This window comes from Bacillus rossius, chromosome 5, assembly GCF_032445375.1.
Source record: "Bacillus rossius redtenbacheri isolate Brsri chromosome 5, Brsri_v3, whole genome shotgun sequence".
Classification (NCBI taxonomy): Eukaryota; Metazoa; Arthropoda; class Insecta; order Phasmatodea; family Bacillidae; genus Bacillus; species Bacillus rossius.
The window spans coordinates 12,031,896-12,054,025 of record NC_086333.1 but is presented as its reverse complement, the minus strand read 5'-3'; the positions used below and the strand labels follow the sequence as shown (position 1 = coordinate 12,054,025).

At 38.4% G+C, this 22,130-nt stretch overlaps 1 protein-coding gene across 5 annotated transcripts in view; it reads left to right on the top strand.

Moving 5' to 3' along the window:
* Window positions 1-19,926, top strand: part of LOC134531593 (ER degradation-enhancing alpha-mannosidase-like protein 2) — a 141,791-nt gene extending 121,865 nt beyond the window's left edge. For all 5 annotated transcript variants that reach the window (XM_063367316.1, XM_063367315.1, XM_063367319.1 and 2 more), the window contains 2 exons: window positions 12,359-12,548; window positions 18,787-19,926. In XM_063367316.1, coding sequence (XP_063223386.1) covers window positions 12,359-12,548; window positions 18,787-19,733 — 1,137 coding nt within the window. In that variant the 3' untranslated portion in view covers window positions 19,734-19,926. The remainder of the gene's footprint in view (window positions 1-12,358; window positions 12,549-18,786) is intronic.
* The last annotated feature ends 2,204 nt before the right edge of the window (window positions 19,927-22,130 follow it).

The following is a 22,130-nucleotide window of genomic DNA, read 5'->3' as shown; positions in this document are numbered from 1 at the left end:
TTCGCCGGGTTTTATGAAAAGAGGAAGTTAAAAAGCATAGAATGAAAGTATTTTCGGAATTTAAAATTTTTTTTTAACAAATATTACCCAACTACATATTTACCAAAATGTTTAGAAAAATTAATGTAAACAACAGAAGTTTTAACAGATCATTTTTATCAAGTGAAGAATGCAACAAGAGGCGATGACAAAGGACTGACAAAGACAAAGTGTCATGGCGCTAGTGGAAACTACTTGCCCCCTTCCCCTTTTCCATCCATTTGGTTTTATTTAAATTTTTGCTGAAAGTTAAACAAATCAAACTGTTTAAAACATACATATAATTTTAAGAAACATATTGGAGCACTTTAGATTTTACTGTAATCATGGCAGTATTTATAAAGTTTGATAAATATCTGTCTGAGCGCGGTGCGAAGGATGTACAAGTAGGGAGGTAGTTTTGCAGCTCAAAATTCATAGTGTGCAAATTACTGTATTTGAAAGGTTCTGTATGAAAAGGGTGGTCACAGACCAGGAAAACCGGGAAAAGTTAGGGAATTTGGAACAAGTCAGGAAAAACATGGTGAAGCCAGGGATTTCTTTTTATGCATGAGGGAATTTTCTGAAATAAGTTTGTTTCATCATTGTAATCTTCAGTGGTCATTCGTTATGAAAATGTGAGTTAACCGTATCATTTTCAATCCAATAATCACACAGGATTTTTTTTTTAATGTCTTTTTTAAAGTATGGTGCATGGCTTATTCTAAACTTGACAACACTGCAAAGTAATAAAAAAAAGTTCCTTCAAGCTCCAATGTTGATAAACCTGTTGTTGGTTAACAGGCATCTTGCATATGGTTTGAAAAGCCAACCCCCGTAGCGTAGTCAAATGCACACCGGCTTACCGGGTAAGGCATGGGTGTTAATTTACATATCAATATTTGATAAGATATGATAAAGAGAGCTTTGAATGTGAAAAAAATCATCCTATGGCTCTTGGTGCATGCTGTAAGCCACATAGCATTGTTGCGGTTCGGGTTTCGAGAGGGTCGCTACGGTGCTGATTGGTAATGGGCGCCACCACATGGAAGGGCACGTGGACCCAGCTATCATCCGTCTCAGGGCGTGACGTCGCCCTTGTGAGGCAAGACTAGACCCTCGGTTAACTCCCTTAGTACGCTCTGACATGGCCCGCTCTCAGCGTCAGGCATGCTTATGGTATATGAAGTAATAGTGGGCTCTCCAGGCGTCCCACACGACTGCTCACGAGGTATAGGTCGCCACGTGGTCGGTGCAGAAAATAAATACAAGAAGACAATTATAATTAAGATGTTTAATACGTGCGTGTACTCCCATACATGGTCTCACAAGGTGCATCTCCAAGACCCAAGGCACCTTGTCGGAACACAGGAATAAGGTCCACGCACGTGGCCTGAACAAGCAATTACTTAAGAGCGTTAAAAGTTTCGTTAAGAGTTAAAAAATGGTTGAGTTAAACAGTCCCCCGACCGAGGCATGCCCCGGGGATAACGTGAAAGAGATTCGAATCTATTAAGAGGAAACGGAATTAATGGTCAGCGAACAAAGAGTGAAGTCCCTGGGTGCGGAAGGCAGCGTCTTACCTCAATCGTTGGCGGTGATGAACTGACCGAGCCTTCCCGTCTTACCAGATTACTGTTACGCCTTTCCGATTAAATGCCTTGTAATCTTACATAAAGAAATACAAAAACACTTCTAAAATTAAGACACACTCTCCCACGGCTCTATTACTATTTAACATAGAGTTATTAATTACTTAAATTTAAATGCATGTCGACTTTGTTCATGTTCGGGTCCGCTCGGGTCCACCCGGCAACGTCTTTAATTTACACACTAAAACTTACATGCTGAACAAAACAAAAGCCCTCCCACCCGTCAGTGGCGACACAAATAAATGGGAAAAAAATAAAAAGCTATACAATATAATTATTACAAATTTAGGGGGACATCGCACTGCCGCTACAGCGCCCTCTTGAGGTAGTTCGTGGCGCGCTATTCAAACACACACACACGACTACGTACTCGTGACGGAGCGGCTGCCAGTACGGGAAGTGGGACGGGGGTGAGGGGAAAGGTGGCGGAGGCTGACCAGGCTTCGGGGCGCAGGCCCATTTGACGTTTGCATGTAAAATTTAAAATAAAAAAAATTGTGGTTTAAAAGTGCATATACAGTAAACTCCCGGTATACCGCGCCCCGATAGATCGCGGAATCGGGTATATCGCGGGTCAAACCATGTCCCCCAATCAGAAATTAATAATAATACTAATAACACAGTAGAACCTCGTTAATTCGTGATGGTCGGGACCGAGATAATCACGGATTACCGAATTTCACGGACTAGCGATTAAAAGCCCGGAAGGTCTTGTCAAGCTTCTCAGACACCGGCGTGCAGCTGGGTTAAGGCCAAGGTCATGTGACGTAACGTCTACCGAGGCTTACTGCGCCTTGGCAGCAGATGGATAAAAAATAGTAAACTCTCCATTATTCGTGTTAATTGGGACCCGCCGATGCCCGGATAATTAAAATCCTGTAAAAAAAAAGTAATAAACCCGGATAATCCGTTCAAGGTAAGGACTGTCTTCGAATTAGTCTCGGCTTAAAAAAATACGGCACTGCCTAGCCATTAGTTCACGGTCATTTCCAACAGCCGAAGAGAGAAAGATAAGATCGTGCTGAACTTGCACACATCAATTTTGGGTATCCCCCAATTCCCCCCCCCCCCCCCCCCCCAACTCAACCCACTTCGTCCAGCGGAATGCCAGCCAGACACGTCACTCGCCAGGCGCCTGCCGTGCGTTGGCGGGTGGAAACAAACAAAGGGAGAGGGGAAGCAGAAGTCAGGACATCCCCTCAAGTTTAAAGAGTGACAAATGTGACAGCTGAAAGGGGGACAACACAAAGGGTCGGTGCAAACAGCGTTGCAGAGTTTGGCGGCCCATGCGAAGGCTTGCAGTGTTTGCCGGCCGCCGGCCCGCGTGACGTTAATTTTAAGCGCTGACAATTTTTACTTCTCTTTTTTTTTCTGCACTTTTATATCGTCCCGGATTATCCGATTCCCGAATTAGCGCGTCACGGATTAACGAGTTTCTACTGTAATAATAATGGAATAAATGGTTGACAGCCGATTAGGATAATTTTGCGTTGTAACTCACAAACTAAGCATCGGGAAGAAAAAAGCCTAGGTGTAGAAAATGTCCGCAGTGAAATTCTAAACAAGATATCTCCGTACATTATTCCTCTATCTTGTAGTGTTTTCAAATTATGGTCCAATCCAGCCCAGTGTTATTTTCTGAAACACTAGTTCTTAACATTTTTTTTAACCCACAAATAAAGCATCGGACAGGGGACCCGATAAAGCCCACCGTTCAGTGACATTATCCAGCGTGACTCGGCTGGGGATTGATTTTGGATAGGTTTGGTTGACGGCAAGCGCTGGGAGGGGAGAGGCGAGCCGAGAATATGAGACCAAGACACCCGGGTAGATGGGAGGAGTGGAATATAAGCGCCAGTGATGAGAGGGGCGATTAAGCCGAAAGGGGGGAAGTCTGGTGACCTTAAGTAGTTCACTCATTTCCGTCTGCACACTTCTCGTGGTCACGTGTGTTGACAAGCGGAGACATATAAATGTTTTGTTACAACTTGAACCTACAGACGTAATATTTTTCATTGTATTATACACGTTCATCTTTTTACTTTGGTATAATGTTTTAACATTAAATAGTAAAGTAAATCAGCTAGCGTATTTTTAATCTTTGCCGAGGAATTCCCAGTGGTCCAATACTTACGTGAACCATACTGTACCACTTTTGCCGTGAGGTAGTAAACAAGCCCCGGAAATGTTTATGTGTAGTGGCCTCCCGACCTTTAACCAGAGGCTGGGGAATATAACACTTGCAGATCCGAGCCACACACACTCAGCAACTCGACACAGCGTTTGATGGAATAAGTAAAGACAACGTTTAACAGACTTTTTAATACGGCGCCACTGATTGCGCTAAAATTATTTTGGCGCAATTTTTGTATCCCACATGTGACCATTTATAATTTACTGTAAGCATGGATAACAAAGTTTAACCACTTTACACGATAGGCGATTCTTTATTTTATATTGTACGAATGCTAGAATCGTTTTTCACATATCTGCTGCATACTTCTGCAAAAGACACGCTATCTGTAAGTACGTAAATCTAGAATTTTTATTTTGTCAATCAAACTCGGTACTTTGCGATTCATATTCGGTTTGAAGTATTACTATGGCCTTTCTATTTAGAAGACTTTGACCACAGAATCGTGTGTAACCGCACACACTGCACTTACTTTGTTACGGACACTTAGACGAAGCAGATACTGTGGCTGACATCACGAGACTGGCAGCAGCTTGTGTGCCGCACGTGTGTATGGCGGCGTGTGGCGCGCTCGTAGGCCGTGCGACAAACTGTGCGCGGCATGCGGAAAAATAAAAAATAAAATTCAACATTTAATATTTATCTTTAAAATTTATTATTTTTATTTTTTCACCCGCGTTTAGTGAAAACTGCGGATGCTGTGCGTGCTTGCCGACCTATTAGAACACAGGCGGTGTTTTATGCCTTTTGACCTTGGTCACATCGAAACATCGCGGTTATGCAACAACGCGGGTAAAAGTTATGTCCCCCGACAACCGCGTTAAATAGGGAGTGTACTGTATTTGTGTAAAAGATGTTGCAAAGATTACAGATGTTTGCGGTTGTGATTATCAACAGCGACTGAAAACTCCTAAAATGATTAAAATTAATGAGGAAAAGGGAAATCATCACAGAGGTAGAAAAACTCCTGGAACTTGTCACGAGGGGGGCCGACCAGCAGTCATACTGGACCGATACAGAACGCCTGGGCCCAATTTCAAATTATAAAAAGAATCCGAGAAGTTATTTACATATACAAAAAGTGTTAAAACTCAGTCTGGGCACTGACCAGCAGGCGTGATATTCGCGCTCTCACCGACTTACAACATGATGCAGTAACAATCGAGCGACATCTAGTTGGACAACCAAGTCGTCTTCCCTTACCATGGCGACATACCCGTATGCCAACTGACCAATCATAGAAGATTCGAAATAATGACCATTTATGAAAATTTATGCTGCGAGAATATTTTTCTGAAAGTCTGGAGACACACATCAGCCCTGATTGGCTGGCAAGGCAGCGCCCAGCGAATGTTCTAGTTCATTGGTGCGCAGTCATTACCTCACGTGCTGGGTTTTTCCAACGCACTGTGAAAAATAACTTGCTGGCGACAGAGTGACACTCCTGTATCTTTCTTTCTTTTTAAAACTTCTAGAATGTTAGCCTTACTGCCCAGAGCGTGCTTTATAATAGGTATTAAAAAAACTTGAATATTTAGACACATTAATTTTAACTGACCAAACAAATAAGAGTGAAGAAATAAAAAAAAACACTACATTCAGCTTTATGTAAAATCCAACCAAATTTAATAATATATATTAAAGTACAATTAAAATACTTAAAAAAAAACTATGCATAATATAAGAAACCATGAATGTGAATTAATAATGAAGCAATAAGAAAGCATCAGCAACTTAAAATATTTTCAGTTAATTATTAACAGTAGCAGGGGGCAGGAATTTTGCTGTGTTGTAAGTTTGTACACCAGTAACTGCTTCCGAAGCAGCCGCTAGAAAAAGGAACAAGCCTGCTTCCAAAAGAAGAGGTTTTCATGTTGGTGACCTTGTCCTAAGCAAGACATCGCAAAGCAGCAAGAAATGGAAATATGTTACCCAAAAGTAATTTTTATTATTTACAGGTCTCTATGAAATTACAGAAGTGATAAAAACTCTTACATGCTCACTGAACCTGTTACAAAACATGTGATTGGCAGATGTAACCTCACACAGTTGTGTGAGTATAAGGCACCTATAATTGTGAATGCCTAAGTGTCAGATCACAAGATTGCTAGAGTTTATATTGTGAAGCTAATACAGAAGTACAGTCAGCTAATTTAAATTATATAGTAAGTGTAGTCACATGTTCAGAGAAATTCAGAAGATTCCAGGTACCCTGGAGAAGTCATGCAAAAGTCAGGAGAAAAAAAAATTCTGGAATTACTACATATATATATAAAGAACATAGATTCTCCCAGTTGTTAAAATATAAATTTTTCATTTTGTTCAAGAAAACGTGTTTATTTTCTCCTGTAATTTTTAACTATGTTACGTCGTGAACACTACATACTTTATCACGTGTCTCGCGATTTCGACTAATCTATAGGCACTGATTTTTCTGTGACGTACATTGAAACAGTTACTTGGGCAATTTTTTTTTACAAATCGATGCGAGCAATAGTCTGATAAATTCTTGTAACTTCCATGGCACACTGTGATTATAGCCTAGCTATAATCAGAAATTGTTCAGCATGTAAGTAAAAAAAAAAAAATTTTAGAAGAGGCTCAGAAGGAAGCACAACTATTAGATGAAATCTCTTCAATTACCAAGCAACAGTTTTAAAGTGTTGTGAATTATTATTTTGTTTACCTGCTTATCACAAGTTTTTATTTTTATTGTTGTATGGGGTCATGTGTAGACTTGTCATCAGCATTTTGAAATGTCAGAAATAATCTACAGTAAAACCTTTTTGTTGCGACCCCATTTATTGCGACCACCTCTCTGTTACAACCCGATTTCGAGGAACCGTGAAAAATTGCCGAAAATCCGAAGAAAATCGGACAGAAAATAAGTTTCTTGTGGTGAGTAGTGTGTTACTGCGTTTCTCTTGCCGAGTGCTGTACTGCCGTAGGCAGCGCATATCTAAAAATAGATACCACTTCCTGTCGACCGCTGTCAGCCCTTAACAACCGCCATTCCACATCCCTTTGCCAGCAGGGTGCAGATAAAGGTTTTTGTGGCAACGTGTTTACGACCGCTGTCAGCTCTTAAGCCAGCCCCACACGACACCCATTTCCTTAAGTGAATTCACGTCACGCGAGTTCGGCTATGCTAGCCGGCTGGTTGTTATTTTCGTTCAAAACGTGGCGAAGGAACTTGTGTGGATCAGGTAGAAAACATTCGGCTATAAACGAAAGATATAAGAACAATGCTATCCTGAAATGCTGTGACATGTTTTTGGAGTAGATAATCACAGCGACAAACCGACAGGATGCGCTCCCGCCCTTGCCGTCAGCGATGTTTATTTTGACAGCTCAAGCAATTATCTTTTCCACGACCCTCCACAGCGTAAAAAAAAGAAAGAAAAAAAACACGTTCAAATGCAGATGGTAAAGTAACTATGCAGTAAAATAAATATATTTACGGCCCTGCTAAATTTTTATATTCAATAAAATTTGAGGTATTAATGATTTTTTAGCAGAAACTGCTGTGGGACTAATAAACAAATTGTATCATAATAACTTAAACTTATAAAGTATTTATTAACGGCGAAGGACAGTCGTATAAGCCCATAAAATATTTATTTTACCGAGAATGGACGCGGTGTGGGAGGGGAGGAGGATGCTGACAGTTACTCACGCAGAAGGTTGAAATAAGGGAGGGAATGTGTTGAAATGTTAGTTGGAAAAGGGGGGGAGGGTGTTTTTACATGGTTTGTGGCTCTGGGAGGGATGAGCCTTGAAGAATTAGCAGGGGATGGGAGAGGTAAGTGTCACGTCACGTATGACGTCAAGCCGCCGCTACCACCAGCCTGGCCGGACGAGTTTCTTATGCTCTCGCAGAAGCTACCACAGTGGCTTTTCATGCGATAGTGGACGTGCCGAGCTGGGCTAGACACTGCCACGTGGACAGTCTAGAGGGGTGGTATCTATTTTTAGCCGTCTTTTGTATGCCTGCCTACTTACAGTACAGCTCTCGCCAAGATAAACGTGAACACATAGTGCCCAACAAAGTGTAACAGACTTGTTTTTCAGCAGATTTCACTCAAATTTTCGACTTTCTCTGCTAAAATTATTCACAGTTTCTCAAAAAACGGTCGTATAAACGGAATGGACGCATCAGAGGGGGGTCGCATCGGCAGGATTCTACTGTATTAAAGCCGACACAAAAATACGTTGTATGTTAAAATTAACAGATTTTAATGATATTTCATTTTTTTTTTTTTTTTTTTTAATTCTTTTTTCTGATTTTCATATTTTGGTCAAAATGTCAAATTTTTTGACGGTTCCCGAGAATGTATTCGTAAAATCACTGCTTCGTTAAATCCGGGGTTCGTGACATTGGGGTTCTAGTGTATTTAACTACGGAAAGCAGAAAACATACATGTAAACTATCACATATTTTCTTTAGAGGTGGCATGTAGGGCGACGGACTTTTCATGAAGGTTGAAGGTTTAAAGCAAAGCCGTCTAGCATTGTGAGTGACAGCATCCTGCCATTGTACGGCTGGTTAGCGAGTAGCGGTTTGGGAAGGGGGGGGGGGGGGGTTGAAATTAACTGAAAATTTCGGAAAACATCTATTACGACCCCCCTCTATTACGACCCTATTCCTGGGAACCGTGAGGGGTCGTTTCAGAGAGGTTTGACTGTACTTTCAACGAACATCTTATATTTTTGCTATTTTAAACTTTTAAAATAGCAACTTTATAATTATTTGTTTGAAATGTGTAAATAATATTTAAATTGAATTTTTTTTATAACTGTGTGTTTCTTCAATTGTGGGCTTACCGATATAAATATTATTAATAATTCATATTTTGGTACATTTTCAACAGTTAATTTATTTATTTATTCTACTTGAACGATAAATGCATATAGTTAAACCACTCATTATAAAGAATACTTAAGCTAACTAATGCTAAGAGATTAACTTTATGAATGGACATGTGTTAGGTTTTATAAGATAGTTGTCCTGCAAATATGCTGGAACAAAATTGTAGTTTAAGAATTTTCGAAAATAAGTTATCAAGTACGATTTCAATCATGTGTAATTTTCTGAAAAATGTTCCATATTGACTGAAAAACCTGGAAAAGTCAGGAAATTCCATATTCAGAAATGTATAGTAACCCTGTTCAAGTTTCAGCGATGCTTAATTTAGTTTATAATATTTTGTTAAAAGTGTTTCGTGATTGTCTTCCCTTTCTCATATCTCTCACATAACAATTGAAAGTGTTGGTAATTTATTTTAAAAAAAGTATTTCACTTATCTTCAAATTATTCCTTTTCAGCACCTCTTAAATAGCATGGCAGGTTTGGGGAACTATTTAACTAGAAGCTTGTTTGAAATTATATTTTAATATTCGAGGTCTTCATAACTCCTTCTGGTCACATGAAATCACAATGTTGCTGTTAATCTTTAGTAGGTAGTTATAGCTTCTTATATTATTGTATTCTTCTTTTTATTCAAAAATGTTACAAGTGACAAAAGGTTCAAATCATTTCTTATTCATTTTGAGATAACTATGCCGGTTGTGTGGATATATCTTCAATTCACTAAGTAAATTAATGTGGGAATAGGCTTTCTTTTCATTAACCAATCGTTACACCATATATCATGTTTCATCTTTCATGTTTTCATTTTATGAACAAGGCAAAAAGCAGCCAAAGCAAGCGCTGCATCATCCGAGCTGAACACAATCCAAGCATAAACTATTGGTTTCACAGGAAAGTTTTGTGTGCTTGTACAAAAATATTGATTAGGTATAAAGTTTTTATCAGTTTGCTGATATTCTAATATATTTTTTACTCTCTTCTCAGTAAAATTAAGTAAGCCGATAATGCTGTTGTAATGTTCCTGACCAAGCATGTTAAATCTGTCTTGTTCTGTATTAGTTTCCTCTCAATTTATGTTGGTGCATGTCATGGAAAAAAAAAATCCACATGAAAAACTCAAAACAATTTTTTTGTCTACATATAAGAAAAAAAATCTTAGCATACCTGAAATTGTTCTTGAATTTTGTGATCTTGCACAGCCCTATTCTCTACTCATTTTAAACTAATTAGAAGTCTGTACATTATATAAAGAAAATGTGTGGATTGTCAACAACTGTTCACAAAATCAATTCTAAAGTAAAAAAAAAGTAATAATTCATCAGCAAACGGTAATAAACCCAAAATCATGCAAATGCAAGTTATAATAACCGTAAAGAGAGGGCAGCATGTCCACAAACAAGCGGTATTGCAGTGGTTGGCTCGCGGGTGGCGGCCTGCACAAAGTCGTGCTGGTGCCACGGAACAGTTATCTGTGGCAGGAGGGAGGAGCGGCTCAGCCAGGGGGTGCTATGTGCAGCACAGCGCTCACCAAGAGAGACCAAGCGCAACGTGTTTCAAATTACTTTTTGGCCAATTTCGGTAAAATTTTACAGTTCGTCGGAAAGAGTTGGTCTTAATAAACCGGGACGTACCGTAACAATTTGATTTAACTGTAATATAGTCTATGGTTGGTACTTAATATTAAATGGTTCATTTGGGTAACCAATATGGTTAGCTCTATTTTTATTAACATACTAACATGACATGGAATTTCTTAGGAAGCCTTAAAAATCCTGTAAAATACATGGAATTTGATTTTTCCAAAAGTGTGGCCACCTTGAAACATAAGAAATACGCGCCATTTGTTAGTACTCCAAACTAACTTCGAGAAGAAAATATTTTAATGCCTTATCTCCCATGTATATTTTCTACCACAGAGTCAGTCAATAGTATCGATGTTTGGCATGAGCATAGCCAAACCAAAAGCGATACTTCTTGTACTGTATCTTCATAGCTTTGATTATCTATTGAAAATGTCAGCCAGCATTATGTTTGTTTTGAAAAATGATGGTATACATTCTGCATCTAGTTAAATCTTGGTCTTGCTCGTCTAGGTGATTTTTTTCTTGTCATTACCATTATTTCAAGTCATTTCTGTATAATTATTTTTATACCACCCTTGATTTGTTGTGATGTTGTACAGGGGTTTTGCCACGAGGTAAGCTCGATGAGACTCCTTAACACTCCATCACTTTCCCACTTCGGTTTTTCTTATCTGTCCCAAGGTTTATAGTTTCTTTCCACACCGTCCAAAATATGTCCCATTCCTTTATCTGTCTTAAATGGTTTGCAACTAGGCCATATACCGAACAGTTCCGAAGGTTAGATGAGGATTCTCAAAGTGGAACACTTTTTGACATTTATTTAATTACTGGCTTTTTATTAAGGATAAGTTTTATGTTTTCTCACGTGTAGTAATTGTCAAAAATTTGAATACCAATAATGGTAATTGCAAAGGGGCGTTAGTGAGTTGTCATTGTCCAGTGTCCGTGATCATTGTCCAGTGTCAGTTATCATTGTCCAGTGTCCGTCCACTGTGTGGCCATCAACTGCCACAGCAGGAAGCATGACTAACCCCAGGACTTCATCATTCGTCATCACTGATTAGTAATTCTGTTTCTTAATTTTAAATAATTTTAAACGCTTTCCTTTCTTATCCTCAAGTCCTGCCTTGATCTGGCACACTGCTTAAATAATTAATCGCACACTTTTAAGGGACTTCAAATTAGAGCGAGTAACTTTGTCGGCCACAAGGGTGACCGACGTCAACTAACCAGATTCGTATCATGAGGCATTTTATCTCCAATCTAGCAAGATCTAAGGCATTGTGTTGATAAATCTTGTTGTTAACTGTGAGACTGCGAGTCGTACTTTTCGACCATGTGTTCAGGATGGCTGTTACTATGGAGTAGAGTTTGAGTCTCGTCGCACACGGGCAACATTGCGACCCTGCAGAGAGAGTTTCGCCGAGTTCACATGCCCTCCACGTAATGGCGCCCATTTACCATCCATTCACATGTAGAGGCTCCCTGGCATATACATATATAATTTACTTCAAAAATTTATACAATGGCTATGTAAGCTATATTCATCATTCCTTGCATAGATAATAGTTTGACCACCAGGCTTACAGAACTTACAGATGTTTATTACCATTGCCTAAGCAATTGTTCATGGTTGGTAAAGAAGTCTAGGCTACATTCGCAATAGCACACAAACAGCGTGTAAATAGTACAATTACATGCACACTACTTCATGTTCCTTGACTTGGCGAGGGAGGTTGGAGGAGAGAATGTGCGAGACAACTACAGCTTGTCACCACTCCAAGGTTGCATTAAAAGAGTAACAATGTTACCTAACAGAGTAAAACTGTTATCTTTTGTGCTTGTGGAGAGCAACATTTTTTTTTTTTTTCATGAATAAAGCTATGTTCACTTTTTTTGGTTCTGGTGAAGTTAACTCTTTAATTTAATCATTTTTTGAAATAAAAAAATTATTTAGTAATAATTTCCATAATCACAGTGTTATTTGGCTTCCAACAGGTTGATTTATTTAGTATATGTATATACATATTTTTTTTTTTAGATTAAGGATGTACGTGACCACAGGAAAGAAGACAGAATGGAGTCTTTCTTCCTGGCAGAGACTACAAAATACCTGTACCTATTGTTTGATCCTGAGAATTTTATCCACAACAAAGGGCAGCACGGAACTGTGATAAACACTCCCTGGGGGGACTGCGTGCTTGAAGCTGGAGGGTACATATTTAACACAGGTAATTTGTATGCAGTTGGATTGGCCATTTTATAGTTTTTCTTTCTGTTTCATTAATGTTATTTTTATTTACCTCATAAATACACATACATATTATTATTAGCAATATCAATTGTAATGTTCCAGCCTATACATTAAATCAAGTTTGTATATACAGTAAACTCTCTCCAGTCCGGGGTTCTTGGGGATTTACAGACCACGGATTTGTGAATACTCCGGATTTTTGAGAGGTAAAAAAATTGTTTATTTTTTTACTGTTAAAAACATGTTTTTTCTCTTCCCTCGTGTAGGTAAATGACACGTTAGCAGATATCTAATGGAATTACATAAAACAGAATACATTGCTAAAAAAGATTCAAAATTACTTAAAATAAAAATAACGCCACGTCTCTCTTTGACACTGTGTACTAAAGCATCTCCCACTGCACTGTTTACAGCCAGCCGGCTGCACGGACGGTAGACATGCGGCACGGCGCCGACCAGCTGGCTGTAAACAGTGATGTAATCTTTTGTTTACGACTACGTCTCAACATAATGTACACGAGTGCCAACATATCAGAGAGCAAAACACATACATAAACTGACGTGGATAAATACGTGAACAACTGTCATTACACTTACCTTGCCGTTAACTGGGCTTTTCATTCTTATGACACAAAAATTATTACACATATTAAAATCAAACTCGCCACTTTACAATACGTCTGTATCGCATATAAACACAATTTACAAGAGCGTGCACACACAATATCACTTTTAATTTCCGTATTTAGAAGATTCAAAGTTAGTGTCACGGCTGCTTTAATCACTGTCTTCGGAGTCATAAACAGTGTTGGTGGCAGTGCCCTATGTTGGCGGCTGGGGCTGGGATGACAGCTCAGTTGTTTCTTGTCTGGAAAAACGGGTCCTGATGTCCGACTGCTTGATTGATTGTCTTCGTTTATGTAAAAACGTAGAATGCAATATGCAGCACTGCATTATTTCGGAGACAGAATAACAGTCCCTTTTGTTTTCCGCAAACTTAATTAAAGTGTTCCACACCGCAGCAGCGTCACTCCAGGCAACTTCAGTAGCATCATCACCATCATCATCGCTTTCACTCTCTGGGATGGCAGTGTTACGATTTTAAGAGCTTGAAATAATTTCTTCATCTGTTAAAGTTAGAGTAACAGGAACATTCTTGTCAACATCTAGCCATTCATTTACTTCTACAGACAAAAGTTTGTTGACAGGGTTCTCAACGTCGGCACGTTCAACCAATTGCATAATTTCACAGTACACATCCTGTATTTCCTCGCCTGGTTGCCTGCTAAATCCCTTGAAATCTTTATCTTCTAATTCATCATCTTCCTTCTGCGGCCATATCTTTTGCCATGCTTTGTGCAGACTTCACATTTCACTGAGTTTCAAGCACATGAGACATTAAATATGGCATTTTTGATATTGTACTTTTTTTGAAACTCAGCAATACTCCCGTCATAACTCGTCAGTTGCCGCATAAAATCACGTCTGTATAACATCTTCACATTCTGGATAACTCCTTGGTCCATTGGTTGAATAAGACTTGTCACGTTTGGTGGCAGGTATACAACAGATATGTTACCTTTAATGAGTTGATTTGCTGGAGGGTGGGCATGACAATTATCCAATAGCAAAACAACTTTGCTGTTGTCGGGTTTATTTATAGCCTGTAAGTGTGCTTTGACGCTCGGCACAAAAACATTCATAAACCACCACAAAAAAATCTCAGAATCCATCCAAGCATTGCTTTGTGACTTGTAGTGGACTGGAAGGGGAACATGGGGCGCGTCCTTGAAGCACCGTGGTTTGGCATATTTCCCTATAACTGTCAGTTTCACTCTGTGCGTCCCCGCAGCATTAGCACACACCAGTACAGTTATGCGTTCTTTATTTAGTTCGAAGTCATGTACAGCTGTTTCGTTCCCACCAGCTAGAGTTGTATGTGGAAGGCATTTCCACAATAAGCCCGTCTCGTCGGCATTATAGACTTGGTCTGCAGAGAGTTCATTTTCATTTATCAGCTTTGCTAAGTAAGTGCGAAATCTGTCAGCAGCTTCAGTGTCGGCTGATTTCTGTTCGCCTGACACATAAAGTTTTCTTATTCCATGTCGTTCTTTGAAACGGGTTAGCCAACCATCCGAGAATGTGCAAGCTTCTGTCAACTCCATCTTCTCATAAAATTCCTTCCCTTTTTCGATTAGCATCGGCCCTGATATTGCCGCACCTTCTGACCTCTTTAGTGAAAACCACTTAAATAATGCAGAGTCCAATTCCTGTAGTTTGGGCGTGGAAAGAGTTTTGCGTTTCAAACAGTTCTTTTCCGACTCACTATCTGCTACGAAAGCTTTGAGTTTTTCCTTTTGTTTTTTTATGTCATACACGGTTGACTCGCCAATACCATAGGGTAGAGTGGGGGAATTCCTATCATCGGGGTAATTCCGACCACTATCGATCTCTGAAATATCGATTTATTTGAGTCGGTTGTACGATGCTACGCTCTTGCGGAGGATAAATGAAGCACGATCAGATAGTTGGCGCGATTCTGCCTGCGTAATGACAGCCGCAAGAGTATTTTGTTTATTTCGTCGATAATTCGTGTAAGAAATTTGGATCATATTATGTAAGGTAGGTAATAAACTAGCCATAAGTAAAATCTGCAATTATTTATACACAAGTAAACAGGATTAATATGAATAATAATGAACTTACAAATTGTTTTAACTTACCGTGAGTTACAGAAGATGCGAGTTTGTTTACACATGGTAATTCGGGGTAATTCCGATCAGTGCTGATCGGAATTCCCCCGAATGATCGGAATTACCCCATATAGCATTTTGATCAATAAATTTTAATAATATAAAATATTTTAGCAACAATTATGTAATACACTGTTCACTGATGCTTCGACATAGAGTACGAACAACACAAAAAAGCATCATGGAATGCTGAATCACTGACTGCAGCTGTTACAGCCATAGAGGAAAAAAAGAAAAGAATTCGGAAAGCAGCTAAATGCTATGGAATTCCATATGCAACACTTCATGACCGACTGAAATCAGGTAATGTTTCAAAAGTTATTTTAGGACGACCACCAATATTTAACACTGCACAGGAAAATGATATTGCAGATCATGTAATTCTTCTGTCAAAATTATTTTATGGGATCACAATGACAGACCTCAGAAAACTAGCTTTTTCTTTTGCTGAGAAAATGTAGATTCCACACAATTTCTGTATGGAAAGTAAATTGGCTGGAAGGGATTGGCTGGAAGGTTTCATGAGGCGACATCCCAGCATATCACTCCGACAACCACAAGCAACCTGCATCAATAGGATTACAGTGTTCAATAAAGCTAGAAGTCAAATTGTTTTATGATAATTTGGAAGGCGTAATGTTGAAACACAAATTTTTACATGACAGGATCTTCAACGTAGACGAGACTGGCATAAGTACTGTCCAAAATCCAGGCAAGATACTCACCAAAAAGGGGGAGAAGAGAGTTGGAACAGCAGTCACCTGGGAAATGGGGACAAAATGTGACGGTTGTATGTGCAATGAGTGCCAGCGGTTCTTTCGCACCACCAATGTTTATCTACCCACGTCAAAGGCTGAGCAAGATTATGAAGACAGATGGTCCCCCAGGTTTTTTGAATAAGTGTTCCAAGTCAGGCTGGATAAATGAGGAACTTTTTAGTATGGCTACAACATTTCAGTGCCTTTTGTAAACCAGATACTAACAATCCAGTTTTGCTTGTTCTGGACAACCATTCCAGCCACATATCTCTCGAGTCATATGAATTTTGTCGTCACAATGGAATAATCATGCTGTCTCTGCCTCCACACATATCCCATAGAATGCAGCCTTTCGATGTTGCTTTCTATGCACCGCTGAAGAAGGCCTATCACGAAGCATGCAGAAGATGGATGGTAAATCATCCCCACGAAAAACTCAGCCCAGATGAACTTTCAGGACTCTTTAACATTGTGTTTATGAAGGTAGCAACAATTGAGAAGGCAGTCAATGGTTTTCGGAAAACTGGAATTTGCCCTCTAGATCCAGATATTTTTTCTGAAGAGGAATTCTTTCCCAGTAACCTGCAAGAGGTGGATAGGTCTATCATAGAAGGAGGAATTGAAAATGTTACCACTGTCACTTCTCCTGTTATTTCAAGTTCAACTACTGGGAACAGAATTGTCTCGCCCAATATGGATTTTACACATTCCAGTTGTGCTGGTCCTTCGTGTTCTTTCCAGGATGTGGCTCCAGTCCCAAAAATAATTTCTCGGGTCGCAATAGAGTCATAGACAAGGCCTAGAAGAAAAATGCATTCTCAGATCCTGACTTTAACTCCGCAAAAGAAATGTCTTGAAGATGCTAGGGTAAAAAGGGTTGTTGCAAAAAAAATGAAGAAGTTCGAATAAGAAAGAAGAAAGGACTTCATGGAGACTTAGGCCCAGATTCCCGGCCAAAAAAGAAACAATGTTGTAAGAAGATACTTCCAGTTAGTTCCTCAGAAGATGCAGTTGCTGATCCTTGTGATGACATAGAACCAACAATAAGCAATGCCAAAGATTTTTGCGATCTTTGTGGAGATAAAGGACATGACAATGAACTTTGGTATAGGTGCACTTCGTGTTCAGAGTGGGCTCATGCAGAGTGCACTGGTTTTGATACACCAGACAATTATATTTGTGACTATTGTCAGTCATAAATACCAATCACTCAAGAGTTGATTTTATCAGCTATAATTTACATAATTTTTATTTTGTCTCAAAATTATTTTTTTTTCACACAAGATATTTGAATTAATTTGCTTGTAGTGTGCTATGCATTTATTTGTGCTTTTAGTATTAGTTAAGTAACAGCCATATGTCCAAAATAATTTAAATATATTGGTGAATATAAATGATCGGAATTACCCAAATGTCGGGGTAATTCCGACCAAGCATATGACAAATTAAAAAAAAAAAATTTTTCCCAAACCAATAACAATTTCTTTATTTCTAATACCCACAAGTCAAGTCATAATATAGGAGAATATATATTCTGTTTTACACCTCCTTTCCGTAACAAATTGTCTTAATATGGACAATCTTGCTTAAGTGATCGGAATTCCCCCACTCTACCCTACTCAAACGTGATTGCTGCAACATGTACACCACGATTCAAATTGTCACATATTTCAAGCTTTTGTTTTAATGTCAGTGTTACGTGTTTTCTTTTCACCTTCATAATTCTCCACACTCAGTAAAACCTTTAAATATGTACACTCAACTGCTGTGCACTTCTACTCTGAGCTACCGGAAACGCTCCACTAAGCAGTTGCTCTCTATCGTGAGACATTTATCTTCCCCCTATCTAAATATCCTACACTCGCAGCGCGTCTTTTATTTTGTTCGTGTAGATGTCACGGGTTTTGACAGGCGGAAAAAAATAACAGAGATGCGAGTGCGTGTATCGTAGTTACACGGCGCGGCACACACACTTTTTTACCGTGGGAAAACAGCGCACCACAACACTGCAGAACGCTTATAAAAAAAAACATTTTTTTTCGGTTACAAAACACCACAGATTTCTGAGTACCACGGATTATCGGGGTCCGGATTTGCGAGAGTTTACTGTAGAAAGTCTCCCAAATAGCATGTGTACAATAAGGGAAGTTATTAGTTTATTCATTATTATTTTAAGGTCTTTGTCTCCAAACTCGCTTGTGAGTCGTAAAATTCAACAACTCAAGTGAAGAAATTCATGTATCCCAAAATGATCTTCTTACTAGAGTAGTTGGGTCCCACTGAGGCAATCTAGGATATGGTAGACGTTGCTGTTAGCCGGTGTGTTCCCTCAACCACCCCTTACCCCCACCCCTCCCATTATCTGGGTTGACCTAGTGACCGGGATGTCGACGAGACGTTAAGCCTCAATTCATTCTTTCATATTTCAATAAAGTAGTTTATGTTGATATTTAAAAAAAATTATTTCAACAGCATAATTAAAAAAAAAGTTTCCAATAAATATAAATGTTTGATCTGATTGGTATTTTTTATGTTATTGTAGATAGTCATCTTGTGAAACTCTAATTAAGTGATATTGTCTGCCAAGATCCAACTTGGAATTATGCTACTCTATGACTTACTGTTATTTTTGACATTTTGACTTTTTGTATTTGAATGCTGTTAATTTTGTATAATACTTTTGACTCTTGTGTTTTATGTCTAGAAGCCCATCCAATCGACCCTGGCGCCCTGCATTGCTGCAGTGGCCACAGGCTGTCCGACGTCCAGAACATGTTGCACACTTCTGACAAGGTCAGGGAAACATTGCAGGGAGACCAGCTAAGCACGCTAAGGAACCGGCGAAAGTCCACTTCACCTGCAGCTTCGAAGGTTGCCGAGCCAGACTCTGAACAACCTATGAAAGTGGATATTGAACAATTTAATAGTGCAGAGATGAAGGTAAAAGAAGCATTTTTGAAACAATTACAAAATGAGCTGGCTGAAGCTTCAGTTGATGATCTTCCTGAAGAAGAAAGTAATGAAATTGAGAAAGTTCCAAGTGTATCTAATGGCGATGGATTTGGTTCAACAAAGACTGGGTTGGAAAGTAGTGGTGAACGAGTGACTGAAGATGAAATCAAAACTGACTTACTTGAACCTGTAACTGAGGTTATAGCTGACTACAAAGTAGAAAGTTCAATAAAAATTCCAGAAAAGGGAAAGATGAAATCCACGTCTGAGAGCTTACATACAGTAAATAATGCCAAAGATGCTCTAGAATACCGTGCTGATGATAGTGATAAAGTATGTATTGTTAGGAACCCTAGTGTGACTGAGACCAAAGTGAACTTTTCTGATTTTGCTACCATTGAAGATGAACGTGACTTCATTGCAACAGAAAAGGACCAGAAGAAATCTGTAACTTCTCTTGATGTGTCCAGAATTGAACCGTTCCCAAGTTTTCCAGAGTTTCTAAAGCAATTTTTACAGTATAAATTACCTTTAAAAGCACAGTTTGACCCTCAAATACTATTAGAAAAAATTTGTGTCAGTAAAAGGTACGAACCCAATGTGACATGGGTAAAAAGTTATGAGGTCTTGTCATGTCCAGCTCAACAATTTTTACAAAGATTATCTATGTCTGGTGAAATGTTTGGAGCAACTTATTAGTATGTGAAAGGAATCTTTGTAATAAAAGAATACTTACTCATTCTGTGGTCCTGTTAAATCTGATCAACTTCAGTTAGGCTTATCATAGGTTAAAGAACAAGTGGTGGTATTATGACTCATATTTAGTCAATGTTTTGCTAGCCAAACCCTGACTAAGTGTGTGGTGGTAATAAAGTGAACTAGAATTTGGTAACGTTTGTTTTTAAGTGTTGTAAGACATCTCTCTCCTGTAGTCTCTATAGTCATGTGTTGGATTGAATTTTAAGTGTGATTTTGTAAATTGTGAACATAATTATGACTGCTGCAACAAAAATTTGCTCATAAACATCATCTGATAACAGAGGTTTGCGCTACAAAACAACTTTTATTTTCTGTCATATTGTTTATTTTATAATCCATCCATGTAAACCTAACTCAGCCATGAAACTTGTGTATTTTCATTTTTTGCACTGGTGTGGGTTTTATAAAAAAAAATTATAATTTACTAATAGAGGTGTCAGTATTATAAACAATGAAAATGTCCACATTTTTAATGTAAAATGTTAATGAGACAGTAATGAAAAATTGTGAATTTTTACTTTTAGCTCTTTTATTAATATTTAATAATTAAGAAACTGTCGTTTCACAAAAAGTATGTTATACTCTTAAACTTCACCTCGGAAGTGTTAGTTCATTTACAAGATATTTCTTACGAACAAAAAAATTTATAGATTGAAATGAATTCGTTTTTCATTTTTTTTAATGCAGTAAATTACAAATGTTCTTAGGCCATTACATGTAAGTTTATGATGGTTAAGATTATATGGTGGATAGTAATAAACCAAATAATGGTGAAATGGAAGGGAAGTTAATAAAATGCTTATCACTGAAATGCAAGGCAAAATACAAAATGCAGTTAGATTCATCTCAGTTACCTCGTTTTGTCATGGCCGAGTGTTCAGTCACGGCTGATCGTTCACTGACAACGGTGATATGTCATCATATGCATAGCTGGTAAGTCAGTATGATTTTCTGGGGTTTGAGCCTGTCCCTGATAATGCTTCGTCTATAGTAACTTTTCAGACTGATCAACTTAAAATATTCAAATCACCGCCTAATAACACCAGTCGGCCATCTATTCGTGAACAACCTCTGATAGAACTTCACACATCTGAAGTCTCAAAAATTTAAGATCTTGTAAAAACTGTCGAGTCTCTTTGTACCAAGGTCGACAACCTCAAAAATGAAAACTTTATTCTAAAATCTATTTTATTAAATTCATGTTCTAAAACTGAGTTAATCAAGCAAGAACTCAGGCGAGACATCAAATTTTAATCTCACAAAATGAAATTTGATGATCTTATAGTCAAATTGTCATGGAATCAACCAACGGCTTGAATAGCAATAAGGTCACACGTGAACATGTTGAAACCCCTATAAGCTTGAGCAACAACAGCTCAGATCACTTATGCTCCAACACCAAAAGCATGTCGTCATCAGTGGAGACAACATCAAGAACGATGACCAAGTTCCAGATGGTTTTACCGTTATGCAATACAGACATAAATCCAAGCCATCAACTAACACTGAAGTAAAACATGTACAGGAAAGGAAAAAAAACACCCATGCAAATAGGCATTAGGAACATTCTTACCCTATAAACTGTAGGGAAGCCCACACCGAAAAAAATGAAAGCTTTGTTCATTACATTTCTAGATCCTGTAGTACAGGAACATGAAATTGTTGAATATATCTCCAAGGAACTAAATTTAACACATGCCAAAGTAACAAAAGTACGGACCAACTGCAACTCGTACGCTTCCTTTCACTTCTTAGTTCAAGAAGAAGAATTTATCAGAATGAACAACATTGTGTTATGGCCCAGCAGTTGTATGATAAGCCCATTTTATGGCAAGTTACACCCGGATCAAATTGCAGGTAATGAACTTATCTCAAACAACTCAGAATCAAATGCTTTTACCGCTCGTTCAACAAGAGTGGTCCAAAAAGTGTTCAGTTGCTTACCAAAATGTTAGAGGCTTGCGCACCAAGTCAATTTAATTCTTTGTAAATCTTATCAACTCAAATTATGACATTATGTGCCTTACAGATACATGGTTTAATGATAAAAGTGTTAATTAATTCCCATTATTTTACTGACCGGTTTTCAAACTTCAGAAATGATAGAAATTAAGTACTATCATAAAATAAAAGAGGTGGTTTATTAATTGCATCTCACAAAAGTAAATTTCTTTCAGTCCAATCATAACCAAATACGACTATCCAGGTATTGAAGCCGTGTGACAAAAAATCAAATTAACTCCAACAAATTTTTTGACTCTTGGCAATGTTTACCTACCCCCTGACACATTGCCTAATCTTTACCTTTCCTACCTTGAAACCTTAGAAGAAAAATTT